At 36.6% G+C, this 16746-nt stretch overlaps 1 protein-coding gene across 3 annotated transcripts; it reads right to left on the bottom strand.

Moving 5' to 3' along the window:
* Positions 1 to 2746: 2746 nt before the first annotated feature.
* Positions 2747 to 16729, bottom strand: LOC128219581 (trehalase-like). 3 transcript variants are annotated; one of them, XM_052927404.1, is made up of 15 exons: positions 16670 to 16729; positions 15855 to 16056; positions 13961 to 14002; positions 12754 to 12904; positions 8698 to 8798; positions 8173 to 8311; positions 7623 to 7710; positions 7326 to 7426; positions 7113 to 7205; positions 6740 to 6979; positions 6274 to 6545; positions 5361 to 5581; positions 4522 to 4746; positions 3376 to 3429; positions 2747 to 2992 (listed from the first exon to the last, which is right to left on the bottom strand). In XM_052927404.1, the coding sequence occupies exons 4-15, from the start codon at positions 12852 to 12854 to the stop codon at positions 2825 to 2827; spliced, it is 1803 nt and encodes a 600-aa protein (XP_052783364.1). In that variant the 5' UTR covers positions 12855 to 12904; positions 13961 to 14002; positions 15855 to 16056; positions 16670 to 16729; the 3' UTR covers positions 2747 to 2824. The 3 variants fall into 3 exon arrangements, with proteins under 3 accessions (XP_052783364.1, XP_052783365.1, XP_052783366.1); XM_052927405.1 differs by having other exon boundaries at positions 13961 to 13999; XM_052927406.1 differs by lacking the exon at positions 13961 to 14002.
* Positions 16730 to 16746: the final 17 nt, after the last annotated feature.

The raw sequence follows: 16746 nt of genomic DNA, 5'->3' as shown, positions 1-16746 counted from the left end.
AGTCGTTCTATGGATATAGGAAGCCTTTTTCAGAATTCTTAAACAAATAAGACGGGCCGTATACAGTTGTTCTGTGAATACAGGAAGCCTTTTTCATAACACTTAATTGAAAAAGACTAGCCATAAACAGTTGTTCTATGAATGTAGGAAGCCTTTTTCAGAACTCTTAATCAAATAAGACGGGCCGTATACAGTTGCACTATGAATAAAGGAAGCCTTTTGCAGAGGTCTTCATCAAATGAGACGGGCCATATACAGTTGCACTATGAATAAAGGAAGCCTTTTGCAGAGGTCTTCATCAAATGAGACGGGCCATATACAGTTGTTTTATGAATATAGGAAGGCTTTTTCAGAGGTCTTAATCAAATAAGACGGGCCATATACAGTTGTTTTATGAATTAAGGAAGCCTTTTGCAGAGGTCTTCATCAAATGAGACGGGCCATATACAGTTGTTTTATGAGTATAGGAAGGGTTTTTCAGAAGTCTTAATCAAATAAGACGGGCCGTATACAGTTGTTTTATGAATATAGGAAGGGTTTTGCAGAAGTCTTCATCAAATAAGACAGACCATATACAGTTGTTTTATGAATATAGGAAGGGTTTTTCAGAAGTCTTAATCAAATAAGACAGGCCATATACAGTTTTGTTATGAATATAGGAACCTTTTTCAGAAGTCTTTATCAAATCAGACGGGCCTTATACAGCTGTTCTTTCAATATAGGTAGCCTTTTTTCAAAAGTCTTAATCAAATAAGACGGGTCACATACAGTTGTTTTATGAATATAGGAGGCCTTTTTCAGAAGTCTTAATCAAATAAGACAGGCCATATACAGTTGTTCTATGAATATAGAAAACCTTTTTCAGAAGTCTTAATCAAATAAGACAGGCCATATACAGCTGTTCTATGAATATAGAAAACCTTTTTCAGAAGTCTTAATCAATTAAGACGGGCCATATACAGTTTTTCTATGGATAGAGGAAGCCTTTTTCAGAAGTCTTAATCAAATAAGACGGGCCATATACAGCTGTTCTATGGATATAGGAAGCCTTTTTCAGAAATCTTAATCAAATAAGACAGGCCATATATAGCTGTTCTATGGATATAGGAAGCTTTTTTCATAACTCTTAATCAAATAAGACGGGCCCTATACAGCTGTTCTATGGATATAGGAAGCTTTTTTCATAACTCTTAATCAAATAAGACGGGCCCTATACAGCTGTTCTATGAAAAAATGAAGCCTTTTTCAGAATTCTTAATCAAATAGGGCGGGCCATATACCGTTGTGTTATGAATATAGGAAGCCTTTTTTCAGAATCTTAATCAAATAGGACGGGCCATATATAGTTGTGTTATGAATATAGGAAGCCTTTTTCAGAATCTTAATCAAATAGGACGGGCCGCATACAGTTGTGTTATGAATATAGGAAGCCTTTTTTCAGAATCTTAATCAAATAGGACGGGCCATATACAGTTGTGTTATGAATATAGGAAGCCTTTTTTCAGAATCTTAATCAAATAGGACGGGCCATATACAGTTGTGTTATGAATATAGGAAGCTTTTTTCATAACTCTTAATCAAATAAGACAGGCCATATACAGTTGTGTTATGAATATAGGAAGCCTTTTTTCAGAATCTTAATCAAATAGGACGGGCCATATATAGTTGTGTTATGAATATAGGAAGCCTTTTTCAGAATCTTAATCAAATAGGACGGGCCGCATACAGTTGTGTTATGAATATAGGAAGCCTTTTTTCAGAATCTTAATCAAATAGGACGGGCCATATACAGTTGTGTTATGAATATAGAAAACCTTTTTCTGAATTCTTAATCAAATAAGACAGGTCCTGTCCATAATGCCTTTACTCTCCAGTTCATGCATCGTATATTTCCCAATGGACCATTCAGTTTGCACAACAAACAGTTCATAAATATAAAAAAAGGATTTCAAATAATTGGTATTTAGACAAAAATGTGTTTGTTTGTTTCTTTAGATTTTATGAACAAGTACATAGCTATTAGGGCTATTCCAGTAAAACATATAACCCACGGGGGAGGCAATTATTTAAATATTGTAAAGGTGGGTGTCTTTTTCCCCTAACTTGAACCCCAAAAGGGTAAATTTGTTTCTGTAGGGTGGTGGCATAATATAACAGTGCCTTCCCCCCGGATGTTATATGTTTAAATGTAATAGCCTTATAACCGTTGATATAACCATTAACAACCCGCATTGCCATGATAAATCTCATAAACTATTTATGCAGCTTTTTATTGTTATCATTTCTAACAATATTGCAATAGATAAACATTCTCCATTTTCCCTTACTATACTTCTTATTAGTCCAGCAGAACCCGGAATGAACCGTGCATTGGCGTATATACAAAATGTTTTTTGCATTTTTCTTAATAGCATGACTGTACCATAACAGTATCTAAATGATGCCACACTGGCATCGGTGGTTAACTCTTTCAAGATGGCGTCCAAGATGGCCACCAACGGACAATTTGTACCCGGAGAGAACCGTGTATTGGCGTCTATACACAATGTTTTTGCAGTTTCTTAATGGCATGACTGTACCATAACAGAATCTAAATGATGTCACTTTGTCATCGATGGGCAACTTTCGGAATTTATATATATTGTTATTAATATAGACTACTTTGTTACGATGACCACATGTATGCCATTTTGTTAACGTTTTATAAATTTGTATGAGGAAATGATGAGTTGCATAAGTCGAAATATAACCCTGTTATTCTGTTTTTATTATTCACAACAAGCGGCCCACAAAGACCGTACAACCTTTTTGGTCACAACAATTATCACGTAGTTAAGGCAAATAAGCGAATAAAAAATGTCAGGAGAATAAATCCCACGAATGTAGTGTTTTGGAGACTACAGTCACCACTTGTAGAATCACTGCGTCGAAGGTCCTTGCCGTACCGCTTCAGTAGGTCTAACACAACGCCGTTTGTCCACCCAAACCCCTCCTGGAAAAGATCATTGAGGCTAGAATTTCACAGAAGACATTCATTAATGATATTTAATGTAGAAATGTATATAGTCGAAACCCATTGGCTCAATATCCCAGGGACCGGCCAAAATACTTCCAGCCTCGCGAAAATCGACCCAAGCGGGAATGCTTAGCATGAGTAAAACTAAATCGGTCCTTTTCATCGAATTCGAGCCAACGAGAAATTTGAGCCAAGCGATATCGAGCCAACGTGTCTCGACTGTATATGAACCCTTATCTATGTAAGTATAAATGTATCAATTTATTAATTCATTTGTTTCTCAACTCTGCTCGCCTGCGACAGGCCATGAATGTAAGTTTATAAATCGAAGAAAAAAAACTTATATATACATGGATTACCTGAACATCATACTCGCCACCGCTTCCACGTGATCCCACATCAGTGACCACGTACTGGAAAATAAACAACAGTCAAACATAATAGCTTTATCTTCGAACTCGTTTTAATTAGGAAGGTATGTGCTTTACAATACCACTGGCACACATTCATGATTGTGATAATACCACACATTGTAAAAATATCGAGTATTTGCACTAGGAATTAACACCATACATGCAAAGAACAAACCATACATGATTACCTTAAATACATTTAAGGATTGCACTCACTAATTGCTCCATTCGGAACTCCTCGGATATTTTCCTCGAAAACAACACCGGATGTATGCCGGTACATCAGTAGTTCGTATTTTTTTAATTATATCATTAATTAAATGTAGTGTTTTAGCATGTATTTATTGATCTTAATTTAAATTGATTGCCAGTGAATTATTGCGAACATAATTAAAATTTCCAAGAATTAAGTCATTAAGTTTAACTGCTAAATTAAATTACTATGTGATCTACTTGTAGCGGATTTAAAATAAATGGCCGGTGAGTTCCGAATGTAATCGCTCGCAACTATTATTTAATCAATGTTACCGATTGACCCTCAAACTCACAAACATAAACATCAGTTATCAGGAGCGTAGCTAGGCCTAATCAAAAGAACATACAGTTAGCTTCAATTGTTAGGAGAACTATTTTTATTGGATGTTTTCATTGTAATCAGTTCTGGTACTACTTTGATTATTCAAATTCGCTAACCGCAATCCAATCAAAATACAGCGTATGAATACATTACGTCAGTGAACCCCAAGATAAGGCTTGAGAATGCAGATAGCGCGTTTATGGCTATGAACTAGGCCACAAGTGCCATAGTCCAAAAAACTTGTTGGCCCGATGGTTCTGTCAGTTTGGGGAATTTTATATGCATTATACACACAATTATATTTGCACTTATTACAATAAGAACAAGCAATACACACTGCACGTAGTTTAAATAAACACCAACTTTGGTTAAAATAAAACAATCTTTTGAGTTGTTTGTGTAGCTATTAGTTTTTATTGCATTTTTGGGTTATTTAAAGTTTGCCTTTTTTTTCAAAAAGGTTGTAGGCCCGGGCCTACAAGGCCTATATGTAGCTACGCCACTGGTTATGTTACCTTTTCAAACATATGGTGAGTTCGAGTGTAGCCTTGGTAATTGCTTTCAATCCACTGATTTGCCAGTTGCAGGGCTAGGTCTCGCGCCTGGCTGGTTCCTCTACGTTCAAGGGAAGTAATCACGACATCTATCATCGGGGGCCACGCGTTCGGGAAATCCCATTGTTGACCAGTTTCAACCAGGGAAGTTGGTACCCCGCTTTTATACTCAAGAAGATTGTTGTCCTGGAAGTGTAGTTTTTTTATTTGTGTTATGCACATACATGTCTAACAATATAGTATACTATGAACCAAATGTAGCTGTTACCATGACAAATTGATAGAAAGGGACTAGAAGGGACTAGAACAGTGGCCAAAAAATGATGAAGAACCTTTTGAGATGCAAAGGGTTAATAAGGCCTTAAGGACACTAAACAAGAGACACAAAATGTTGCAAAACCTTAAAGACAGACTATACAGTTTACTGCCTATAGGAACGCTTAGCGAAACAGGAGCTGACTAAGGGTGGGTGTGGACTATGAGTGGTCAATATGACACTTGTCACAACATTTATCAATAGTTACATAATTAAAGATATGATGGCTTTCTATTCTGATTTGTTTAAGTCATCATAATGAATCACATCATGCTAGCATTTCGCTGGCTTATTGCAAGAAGTGTTATAAATGTTGACTAAGGCCTCGGATAACATTTTGATGGCATGTACCGCCACTTAGCCAAGCGCAAGAAACAAACATGTTTATCTATAGATATCTCTAGTTGTCACGGTACCTTGTTCACCGACATTGTTTGTACTTGTGTTGTTTATTCTTTTCTTAATGTTGCTTAATAATCATTACCTGCAAATATTTTATCGCTCGATAGCCAGTATCATCCGACTCGTTAAAACATCCAACAAACATCGGAAACAAATTGGAGGGGTAAAAGGAAGTCCGGTGTTCTTTTAACGACAGCCAGTAGTCGAACCATTGCCCTCTCTCGCTATCCCAAAACACATCCTGTATATGTTGTTGTCTTGCTTCGTGTTTTCTTTTATAGTTGGTAAAATTACCTGAATATCCTGCAACGGTACAAGACAAATTTTACCAATCAATGGATACAAACGTTCTACCTTTAAAACAAATCATAGTACATAAATAAATCAACTAAATCTGGGACGAGCGTAAGCGCATGTATCTATGATTTGAACAAATTGACCCATTGCAAATTATAAAATTTCATATGTTTTGTTTTGCATTAAGTAAATACTCCTACGGCGTAATTCATGGACAAGAATGGCAGTTTAGTCTGCCAACATCCCTAAACATCGGCTAAAGCGGTAGTCATACCCCTCGGTCAATATGGACCAGAGAACAAACAACTAAACAATGGTATTAAGATATCTGATGTACCATAATGTCATTTTTCGGTTGCCTGGTGACCCCATATTTTTCCGATATCATTTGAAACGTTTTTACGAGTAGAGAAAAATGTTAAAAGTAAACCAAACCATATTGGCTTTGAAATATAGTAAGATCGGCTATTTGACTTTTGATTTCATATGAAAAAACGAAGAATTCAAACTGCCATAACTTGTCTATAATGCATTTCGGTCATTTACGTTACATATAAGTAATTAGCAAGAACTTCCAAAAGTATATGGGGTTATAGGGATACCAGGCATTAATATCTAACAGTATCGCCGATTGCTCGATAAACTGACAAGCTTATTTGTACAAGTTTGTTTTTTTAAATCTGAGCTTGTTAAGTTACCATTTCCTAACTGATGGAAGAGGTCCGACAAAATCTTTTCATTCCAGCAAAGTATGCTATTCAAATCCACCGGTATTACATCCGTGGTATCAATGTAACTCAACCAAAGAGATTTATTGGACGTCTCGTTGTATTCTCGCGAGAACCACCTAGAGGAAAAGTCCCATCCAGACTCGGCCGCAGACGCCAGACTTATGTATACATCCGAGGCGGGTCTGCCTCTGGCTGCAGCTATTTGGGCAGTCTCGATATCTTCGCGATAGGATTCCGGCCTTTATTGTAAAAAATACGAGACAATGGACAATGGAAATTAGCTAAGAAAACTTTCTATCGCACGTTTTTTAAACAGCTTTTTGTCATTGGCATAAAAAGAACATAAAATACTCCTTTTCTGAAATTCTGGACAATACAAATGTCAAACATAGCCAAGTCAAGTCTTTGCTTTGATAAAAATTACAAACGTTACCGTGGTTTATCAATCAGCGTAGCAAACCGATTAAGCTGCACTTTCTTCCCTCCCACCTGAAGATCTACCGATCTGTAATGAATCCAAAACAAGTACTCTCTTTCAATGACGTCTATGTTTTCTCGAACGAACTCCAGATCGCCGGTAGCTTTTAAATACATATCCACCATTGGGATAAACAGCGGCGGTTGAGAACGCTCTGTGTAATAGATGCGATTTCCATTCGGTATTTTGCCATATCTGTAGGAGAAAATAAGTTTTAGTATCATTTGGTGTTGAGTGTAAAACGAATTTAATACAAAACAGCATGTGCAGATGTGCTATGACTTTAATAATTTCATTTTGTTTGAATATCAGAAAGGTTTCCTCTTACGTGCTGACCAAGTTCACAAAGTTTTCAAGCATTCCTTTCACTGTGGTATTCATTCCACACGTAAGCAGACCCTTGATCACCCAATACGAGTCCCTGCAACAAATACTCATTGTCTTACAGTATCGTAAGTGCTTTGATTTTGATTAAAAATGAGAAAAGACACGCTTTCAAATAAACTAAATGAAGCAGTAGAGATATAGGTCCAGGAATTACCAGTAGTATGTCTCCCGGAACCTCCCTCCAGGCACAATGAACGGTTTATCCAGGTAGATGAGGGAATACCGCGTCTGATTCGTCCGTACGTCCGCTTTGATCTTAGACAAAGGAATTCATGTGGAAACAATACATGAACAAAGAACATGGAACACGATTGGAGAAGGTATGCTTTACGAACAAGATTCGTTATTAATTTGAGAAAATTTGCTATAGAGGTCTAGATTAGGAACAATATGTATATTTACGAAACAAATGCAGGCCATTGAAAATGATTTATCTTGTTGTTCTCCTTACCTTTCTGCCCAGGTGTTTCCAGATACCACATAGATCTTTACCGAAAGCGTTGTAGTCCTTGTCCTCGACCTCGCTCAAAAATGTTGGGCTGGCATGGACAAACAAATTAAGGCAACGGAAAATTAGTAAATGAAACACTCCTTTAACATTATCATGAGTAAATACATGTTTTTTTTATGAGTGTAAAGCTCTCAGCAATAAAAGGCTACCTTTCTGATTATTGACATGATAAGCCGGCTCCAGGATGTGTTAACTGTATAACAACATATTATAAACTCGTTCGTTTGCCAGATCTGATACTTACGTTTGTAAATCGTGTAAATTGGTGTATTTTATAAAAAAAACATAATTTTTTTCGAGTACTCAAGTAGTGATTTAGTACTCGGGTACTCGGTTGATTGATCGAGCACTCGGGGATTCTTTGCCATCCCTAATAAGAGGTCAAACAGCAAGATGAAGCATTAACAGTAGGCGTTTACACAATACGTTTTTAACAAACTTTACGTGGTTGGTTTCATTCAAAATATTTTTCGAAGAATATAGTTCATACTTTTTGACGTAATCCATGGAAACCCATGTTTCGAACTCAGTGTCCGGGTCCTCAAAATACCGGGACACAAACTGGCGCAGCTGTGCCGGATCTGAACGGGATGTATCATTCAAATTGTTGAAGGCCGTCAACACCTCATCTACAATATGTGGTTATACACATATATATATACGAAATCAGACTCCTTTGCATAATCATTGAACATGCAAACAAGTAAAACATTTAAAAGATGACTGCTATATTATGGGTAAAAAAGAACTACTTGGCTGCACAAACGGTAAGTCTCTGTCCACAGATTTCGGTAGGAGCTTGCACTTGGTAACAGTGTGGGGTTTTTTGTATGTTAAATGCATGTACTTAAAGAGAATGCGCATACAACCTGATTGAATACCGTTCGAGTACGTTTTCATGGTAGAAACCAATTCATAAACTAAAGTATGCCCATAATGTGCCTCGAACCTATCATGTCTTGAACCAGAGGTGGCAGCCTTTTTAGCTAGATATAAACGTTCACTTCATGTCTACCTGGGTTAGCTTTAAGGCTCATATCCACAAACGTTTTGGAGTCTGGGAAGAGCCTGGCGGTCTGTAAAGCTTCCAGTAGCGGCCCCTGACACCATATCTCACTGTAGGCAGGCACACAGCATTAGTTATATATATATATATATATATATATATAAAATTAATCTTAGTCTTTAAATAAAACATGCCAAGAAATCCTATCCAATTTTCGATTAAGAAGGAAACCCCTGTATGCCAGCATATACCTGGATTTTAGCAGCATATGCATTATGTTCCATTCAGTGGTTTTGTGCTAAGGGTTAAAGGGCTGACTTGGTTCTCCATGTAATTTTTATCAGTTATCTGCTGTAACAGCTAATTCATTTTATTTGATGGCCATTACGACCAGCATGAAATTCAGGGGAGCAATGATTTTGGTCATTTTTCGGAAAAATCTTCCTATAGTGCATGTTTCTTAGGTTTAACGCTTCATCTCATTTTGTTTATTACGACACTTGTTAAAAATGAAACAAAAATCAATAATAGTTTATTATTAAGTATTGACATGAAAAGTATAATTATTAATTAACTAAGCTAAGCATTACATCTTTGATATTGTTTATGAACAATCTCCTTGATAACAATATTTAACTATCTAAACCATACTCTTGAATTATGTTTAAAGATTGAAAAGATCAAGTACAAATGTACTAACTATATTTCTTAGTTCCCCAACAGCTAAATATTTTCCTCACGCCGGCTAAATCCTAATAACCTCTTATAGAACAATACCGTAATCAAGTCGTTTAATTTAACAACTTGATTACGGTATTGTTCTATAAGAGGCTATTAGGATTTGGCCGGCGTGAGGATGTATTTTGACCCAAATAGAATCACGAACCCCAGTCAAACTTATCAACTACCGGCTCAAAATGTTATGACTCATGCTATTTTAATAAAATGATACCGGGGAGTCGTTTATCTGTGGATGTCGAAAATCTGCTTAAACGGGCTGTACTCCGTATGATAAAATAGCGAAAAAAAAAGAAAATTGTCGAAAACTGACATTAACTTGGCATCGATGTGTACAATGCATTGAAACTTTCTAACTGAAGTACCACATAGTTAACAATGTATTTAAGTTCAGCAGTTATTTCGTATTTTTCCATTAAAAAGATCACTGGGTATGTCTACCAGGTAGAATTCATTCCTTATGCGTGATTGGCTAGTCGGTGTTATCACGTGATATTACCGAGGTAGGTGTATAGCTTAATCATGTAATTAATAGAGTAAGCCGTCGTAGCTCAGTGGATACGACGCTGGACTGGGTTCGAACCCGGTCTCCTACACAATTTATTTTTACATTTAGGTACATTTTTACAATTATGATATCAAAGCGTAACACATTCCATTAGATAATTGTCCTGAGATTCGTTGCAAAAAAAAACTTTTTTGGGTGCGAATCTGGTGTACAGTCCCTTTAAGGGTTCATTGTACTTTGCGCTCATTATAAATAGATAAATGAAGGGTCTTCGCATTGATACAAAAGTCTTAGTTCCTTCATTCACAGCAACATATAGTTGATAAACGCGAGATTAACAGCATCAGTAGTAGTTATATGATAGTTAGTAGAAGGAATAGTAGTAGCTGTTGTTGTAGAAGTGGCATCAACAACAACAACAATTCAGCAGGAGCGGCAGTAGTTTTAGGGGTATCATCATCATCATCATCATCATCATCATCATCATCATCATCATCATCATCATCATCGGTGGTGGTAGTGGTGGTTGTGGTGGTGGTGACGCTGGTGTTGTGGCGGTGGTGTTGACAGTGACAATAGCAGAAGCAGTAGTGGTAGTATCAACAGCAATAGCTGCAGCATTACCATCTGTATTACTAAGACTTAAGGGCACACGTATTAAATGATATAGTCGGTTCTGTTCGGTGGGGTTAAATACCTATTAACAGGAACGATCGTTGGGAGTCATGTTATTATTTGGGGTGGGGGTGGGGGTCAATATTTTACAGAAAAGGAGTCACTCAAGGACAGCGACCATTGCCGTGATTTTATGGGGGTCAAAATATGTTCTTTCACCGGTCACGGTATGAAGACAATGCCAGATGAACACAAAACTAAGCAATTTTCTAGATTGAAACATTGCAAAAACAAATCGCAATTAGTTATACGAAAATGCATTTTAAACGCCTCAGAATGTGTTCATGATGATATAAACAAAATTGAAGTAAATTTAACATTCGGAGATTCAGTTTCGCCAATGGGATGTATTTTTTCAAGTTTCGTTTGTATTTTCCATGGTGTATACGTATGCTTACGAACTCAATATTTTTTTACAGTGAAAAAAAACAACAAAGCTTTAAAAATGAATAATAAGAGTGTGTGTTGTTGTTAAAAAATGCGAACCAAATAAATCTGACATTTTAAAATCAATATCCATACGCTTAGTAAAGCATAGCCTTAAATATAATTCGACCTATGAGACGGCCATATTCATATATAATGCAATATAGGTTACATTTTCATTCCAAATAAAACGGTTGGTTAACCATACCATTGTCATTGACATCTGTCATATGTCTAAACAAGAGGCCCAAAAGGGCCTATGCTCTACTGGCATGGCTTTTGTGGTCATATCAATCCAGAGCATGTATGTATGGGTAAAAGGCAACAGGCATATACTTTATGTTTTGTGTTTGGGTTACTTGAAAACGTAGCACGTTCAACATCTGAGCCCAGAAAGTATTGTAAGTAGATTAGTTGCATGAACTATTTTAATATGTGCCAAGTAAAAGTCATCTGACAAAAAAAAAATGCTTTCAAAACTGTACTCATAGTAAAAATTTCTGTAGTTTTAAAAGTTAAAAAAAGTTGGTCAAAAGGTCAAAGTCAAGGGCATCCTAGGACAACATTGATCAATTTGAACAAACATTCACAATCAATTGTGCTGAGATGGATGCACGAACACACAAAAAGATTTTCAAACCATTCCAGATTTATGTTTACCAAACCTGTGAACCCTGGGTGTGGCCAGTAATGACACCAGGTGCATAACTTAAACATTCACAAACAATTTTGTTAAGATGAATGTGCAAACTACAGAACTTAAAGCTAAAAAATGGCCTTTGGGCTTTCAACAAGAACAAGGCAGAGTAATTCACAAAATCAACTGCAGAAGCAAAAAGCAAATTGTCTCTCAAAATCCTAGACTTGCAAATTGTCTCCCTTAACTCTAGACTTGAATTTACATGTACATGTAAACTTGGCTAAAAATAGAATTCGCTCATGCAGACCTGGCTAAAAATAGAAAGCATTTCTTTAAAACTTTCATGGCCCATAATCTAGGCATTTATGGACGGATCTGGCTGGTTTTCGAAAGGAACCGAGCTCTAATGGATATCTATATATACTGTACAAGTTTCATCGAGATACAATCAAAACTGAAGACTGTATCGTGTTCACAAGCAATTGTTTACAGACGCACGAACGCACGACCGCACGGATGCACATACTACGTACACATTACCATCGCATAAGCTCTTCTGGCCTTTGGCCAGTAGAGCTAAAAAAAATAATGTTACTCATTAAAAACAACATATTTTTGTTTAAGAACAAGTAAATAATAAGTTTTACTAAATTAAGTACTCAGTAATTATGTCTAACACTTGGTACTTCTTCACGTCTTTCTGGGCAAAATTAAATACATTCTTACAAATCTTGACTACAGCAACTCCCTTGATATGATAACATGATTAAACACATAGTCAGATTCTCGGTCAATTAGGGGTTAATGTGTAGCTGAGATTGACTTTCGTGTAAAAATGAAAAGTGGAAAAATTGGCTGGTATTTCTTGGCATGAAACATGTACATATATACACATGGTTGAATGCGCTGCCGATGCGCAAATATTAATTAAATATCAAAGTGTTTGTAAATGATACTCATCGAGGAATGCTTAGCTGTCTTATCTGTAGAAAGTGTTCAAGCGAAATGTGTTTTCAACTAGTTTAGCTCTTTCAGCGTATATACCTTTAACAAAAACATATATACAAAGTGATCTTACCTGTCACAGGCTGGGACAGCACCAGCAGCAACGATTGCACACACAAATACGAACACACCAGGCGTCATTGATACAATGTATATTCCGGGTTTAAAAAACATATTTCGTATCCTCAGACAGTTATCAAATGTATTAAATTATTCTCATCACCCTGTAAAATGAACAGGTAAAAACTATTAAATCGGTGAGCCTCTGTTTACTAGTCTGCATTCCTATGAAGCAAAGAAGCAATGCTAGAGCCATGCGTGCAATATAAACAGGGGCACACTTTAAGGTAGTTGGCGGGTGGGGTTTAAAACGTTCAAATACAATGGATACCATCACTGGCTAACCTTTAATATCTGTTATACCCTAGCGCATACACTACAAGCGGGTAACATGCTGAAATTTAAATTATGTAGTGTTTCAACATTTACTCGCATTTTTAGGCAGATCGAGCACATTGGAAATGAAAGCGAAACACCATCTTAAAGAAATGCTGCAAGTTATAAATATGAAAATAGGGATATCCATTACATTGCATGGGATCAAGCTAAACACTGGTTTAATCGCTTAGAATTCAACTTCTATTTTCAGCCAATGAAATTGCAGACAAGCTAGGCTTAATCATTAAGAATTTCCAGTTCCGCCTGGAGCCATTCATCCAATACAAACTCCCGTTGTCAGATTTTGCATTGATACTGTGTAAGCTAATGAAGTTGTATTATAAATCAGTTAGAATACTTATGTTATATATATCTAAATTAAACCGAGGAGCTCATTCGCTACGCTCACTCGTCCATGCGTAATCATTACGATTTTCCTTTATGTCATCTTACTATCACATGGAATGTTTGTATCCTACCATAAATAGAGATTTAAAGAATAACATGTAACTACAAAGTATAATATACTGGTACCGCAAGATTTCATCTGGCATAATATTTTTAAAAAATGAATTTGTAAGCTTGTTTTGCAATAATTAATAAGTTTTGGTTACTTTTATAGGAAGAATTTCGTGTCCTATAGAAGAGACAACTAGTATACGTTTCTAATATATTGGGAAAAACACGCCAGTCAGCTACTAAATGCCGTCTTATTTCAAAAATACTTTTAAAAACGTAAATCGGACTCTACCAATGGCAGATCAACATAAGTTTTTAACATTTGACGAATTAATGCCTGAGACCACAGCTATTTTTACTAAATGTTACATATAAATACTAACCTGGCTTTTCACTTTAAAGCAGTCACAATTGGCAACCGGCTGCTGTAGAACAATTCAAGACACAAAATATAATCACAAAAAAAAAACATAACGTTGACCAATTCAGCGTCTCACAAAATTGAGGAAAAATACGTGACTCTAAAGTCAAGAAGGAATAATTTAAGGCACCATTTTCTTCTCTTTCATTCAACTTAAATAAAATATTGAAGCTTAAACACAAGTACATGTACTCTCTTTTCTGTACCAACATCAGGAACGGGGACAGATAACTGTGGTCTTGAGCCGTGCATGTATTACACACAAAACAAGAGGCACATCAGTGCCTGTGCTCCACTGGCCAAAAGGTTCAAGCAAAGACCACCTAACGAACATTTTCGTCAAGTTTCATAGAAATACAATCATCAATTTTTGAGGAGAAGTTATTTAAAAAAAATTTTTACTTTAATAGCTCTGGCTGCCATGTTGTGCAGTGGACCGAAATGATTTGGGCAATTTGAGTAAAGGAGCACCAAACAAACATTTCTGTCAAGTTTTATCGAAAAAAGGTCATCGGTTTCGACGACAAGTCGTATAAAGTTTTTATTTTTATTTTTTAGCTCTGGCAGCCATGGTGTGCAGTGGACTGGAACCATTTAACAAATTTTGGTTAATGACCACCCAAGGAACATTTCTGTCAAGTTTCATCAAAATCTGATCATCGGTTTCTGAGGAGAAGTGGTGTAAAGGTTTTTCCTATTTTTAGCTCTGGCTGCCATGTTGTGCAGCAGACCAGAACTGTTTGGGCTATTTTGGTTAAGGACTACCCAAGTAAGATTTCTGTCAAGTTTCATTGCAATACGATCATCGGTTTCTGAGGAGAAGTCGTTTAAAGGTTTTTCTATTTTTACCTCTGGGCGCCATCTTGTGCAGTGGACCGAAACCATTGAAGCAAATTTGATAAAGGACCATCCAAGGAACATTTCTGTTAAGTTTCATCAAAATCTGATCATCGGTTTCTGAGAAGATGTTCTTTAAAGGTTTTTCTATTTTTTTGCCCTGGCAGCCATGTTGTGCAGCGGACCGGAACCATTTGAGCAATTTTGGTTAAGGACCACCCAAGGAACAATTCTGTCAAGTTTCATCAAAATCTGCCTATCCGTTTCAGAGGAGATGTCGTTTAAAGATTTTGCTATTTTTAGCTGTGGCGGCCATATTGTGCAATGGACCAGAACCATTTGAGCAATTTTAATAAAGGACCACCATAGGAACATTACTGTCAAGTTTCATCAAAATCTGCCGAACCGTTTCAGAGGAGATGTCATTTAAAGATTTTGCTATTTTTAGCTCTGGCGGCCATATTGTGCAATGGACCGGAACCATTTGAGCAATTTTGGTAAAGGACCACCAAAGGAACATTCCTGTGAAGTTTTGTCAAAATCCGCTTATCAGTTTCAGAGGAGATGTCGTTTAAAGTAAAAGTTTACGCACGCACGCACGCACGCACTCATGACGGACAATCTGTGACGACATAAGCTCCATGGCCTTCGGCCAGTGGAGCTAAAAACAACAATCAAATCCGAAAACAACGTGTAAACTATTTTTAGCGTTTAACTCGTTGTGTTTACCCTGAAAAGATTATCTGTCTTACTTTTCTTACGACTTTGGGCTCAATTGCAAAGAAAACATTCTGTGCTATACAAAGCCGCATATATCATTTAAAGATTTTAAAACTGTAATTTAGTTGCAATTATATCATTTGATTACCTCATTATTTAAATTGGTTTAGCCCAGGTACACCAGGGATAGGGCTACAGATTGTTTCTATTTGTAGCCCTCTCCCTGGTGTGACTGGGCTAAACAAATTTAAACCCATAGTCGTCATCATGGACTAATTTTGTCAGTCCGTTGTACGTACCTATAGAGTCGCATATAAGGAGGATGGTGGTCACATCTTGCGTCCATACGATCAATCCATTCGCCAAGCATCGCTGTCCGCGGCATGATTATGTTACCATTATTACGTCCAGAATGCTCTAGATGTCGAGTTGACAACTAAGTCAACAAAAGAACGAGTGTCACTGTACTATCTTCGTCTTCACGTCAGCAATCTCAGTACTCTGTGCAAATGACGTAAACTTGATTAAATTCCTTGACTTTTCCTCAAAAACGGTGCTATAGCATAAGAAAGGCCTTCCTGGAGTTATCTGATATAAGACTATCCATGTCTTCATCCATATTATTCACTTTTGTTGAGTTAACATGGCGTTTAAGTATTAGGGGTGCTAACTGTGTTTTTAACATTAAACCGGCAAAGATGAAACAGCTGTATTGATTTGCTTAACTAAGTTGTGGCCAATAGTTGCTAAGTTAAGTGGCCTCATTTTACTAAGTTATGGTCACAAGTTTAAAATAAATTGTGGCCAGAATTTAGTTACTTAATATAAGTTGTTGTCACAAGTTAACAAATTGTGACCGCAATATAAATTAAGTGTTGCGGATATCTCCTCTGTGCCACCGTAACTTTGACTAAAAACAAAGAACTTTTCAAGTCACGAAATTTCCTATTTTCACTTTGAAACCAAACAATCCTACAGCTTAATACTGCATACATTCTTTTTAAGGCCTATAGAAACATACATGTAGGTTAAACACCAAGTGGCGCTTACAGTTACATGTCTGCCCCGGGAAGGCGTACATATATTATGACAATAGTGATATAAACCTACTTACCAAGTAAAAAAATCCTTAGAAAATACAAAAATACCCAAATAGCCAAAAGTGTTGTGTGCTCCCCTAATGCGATTGTC

This window comes from Mya arenaria, chromosome 15 (genome assembly GCF_026914265.1).
Source record: "Mya arenaria isolate MELC-2E11 chromosome 15, ASM2691426v1".
In the NCBI taxonomy this organism is placed as follows: domain Eukaryota; kingdom Metazoa; phylum Mollusca; class Bivalvia; order Myida; family Myidae; genus Mya; species Mya arenaria.
Note: the sequence above shows the minus strand (reverse complement) of the source record. Positions and strands in the feature narration are given on the sequence as shown.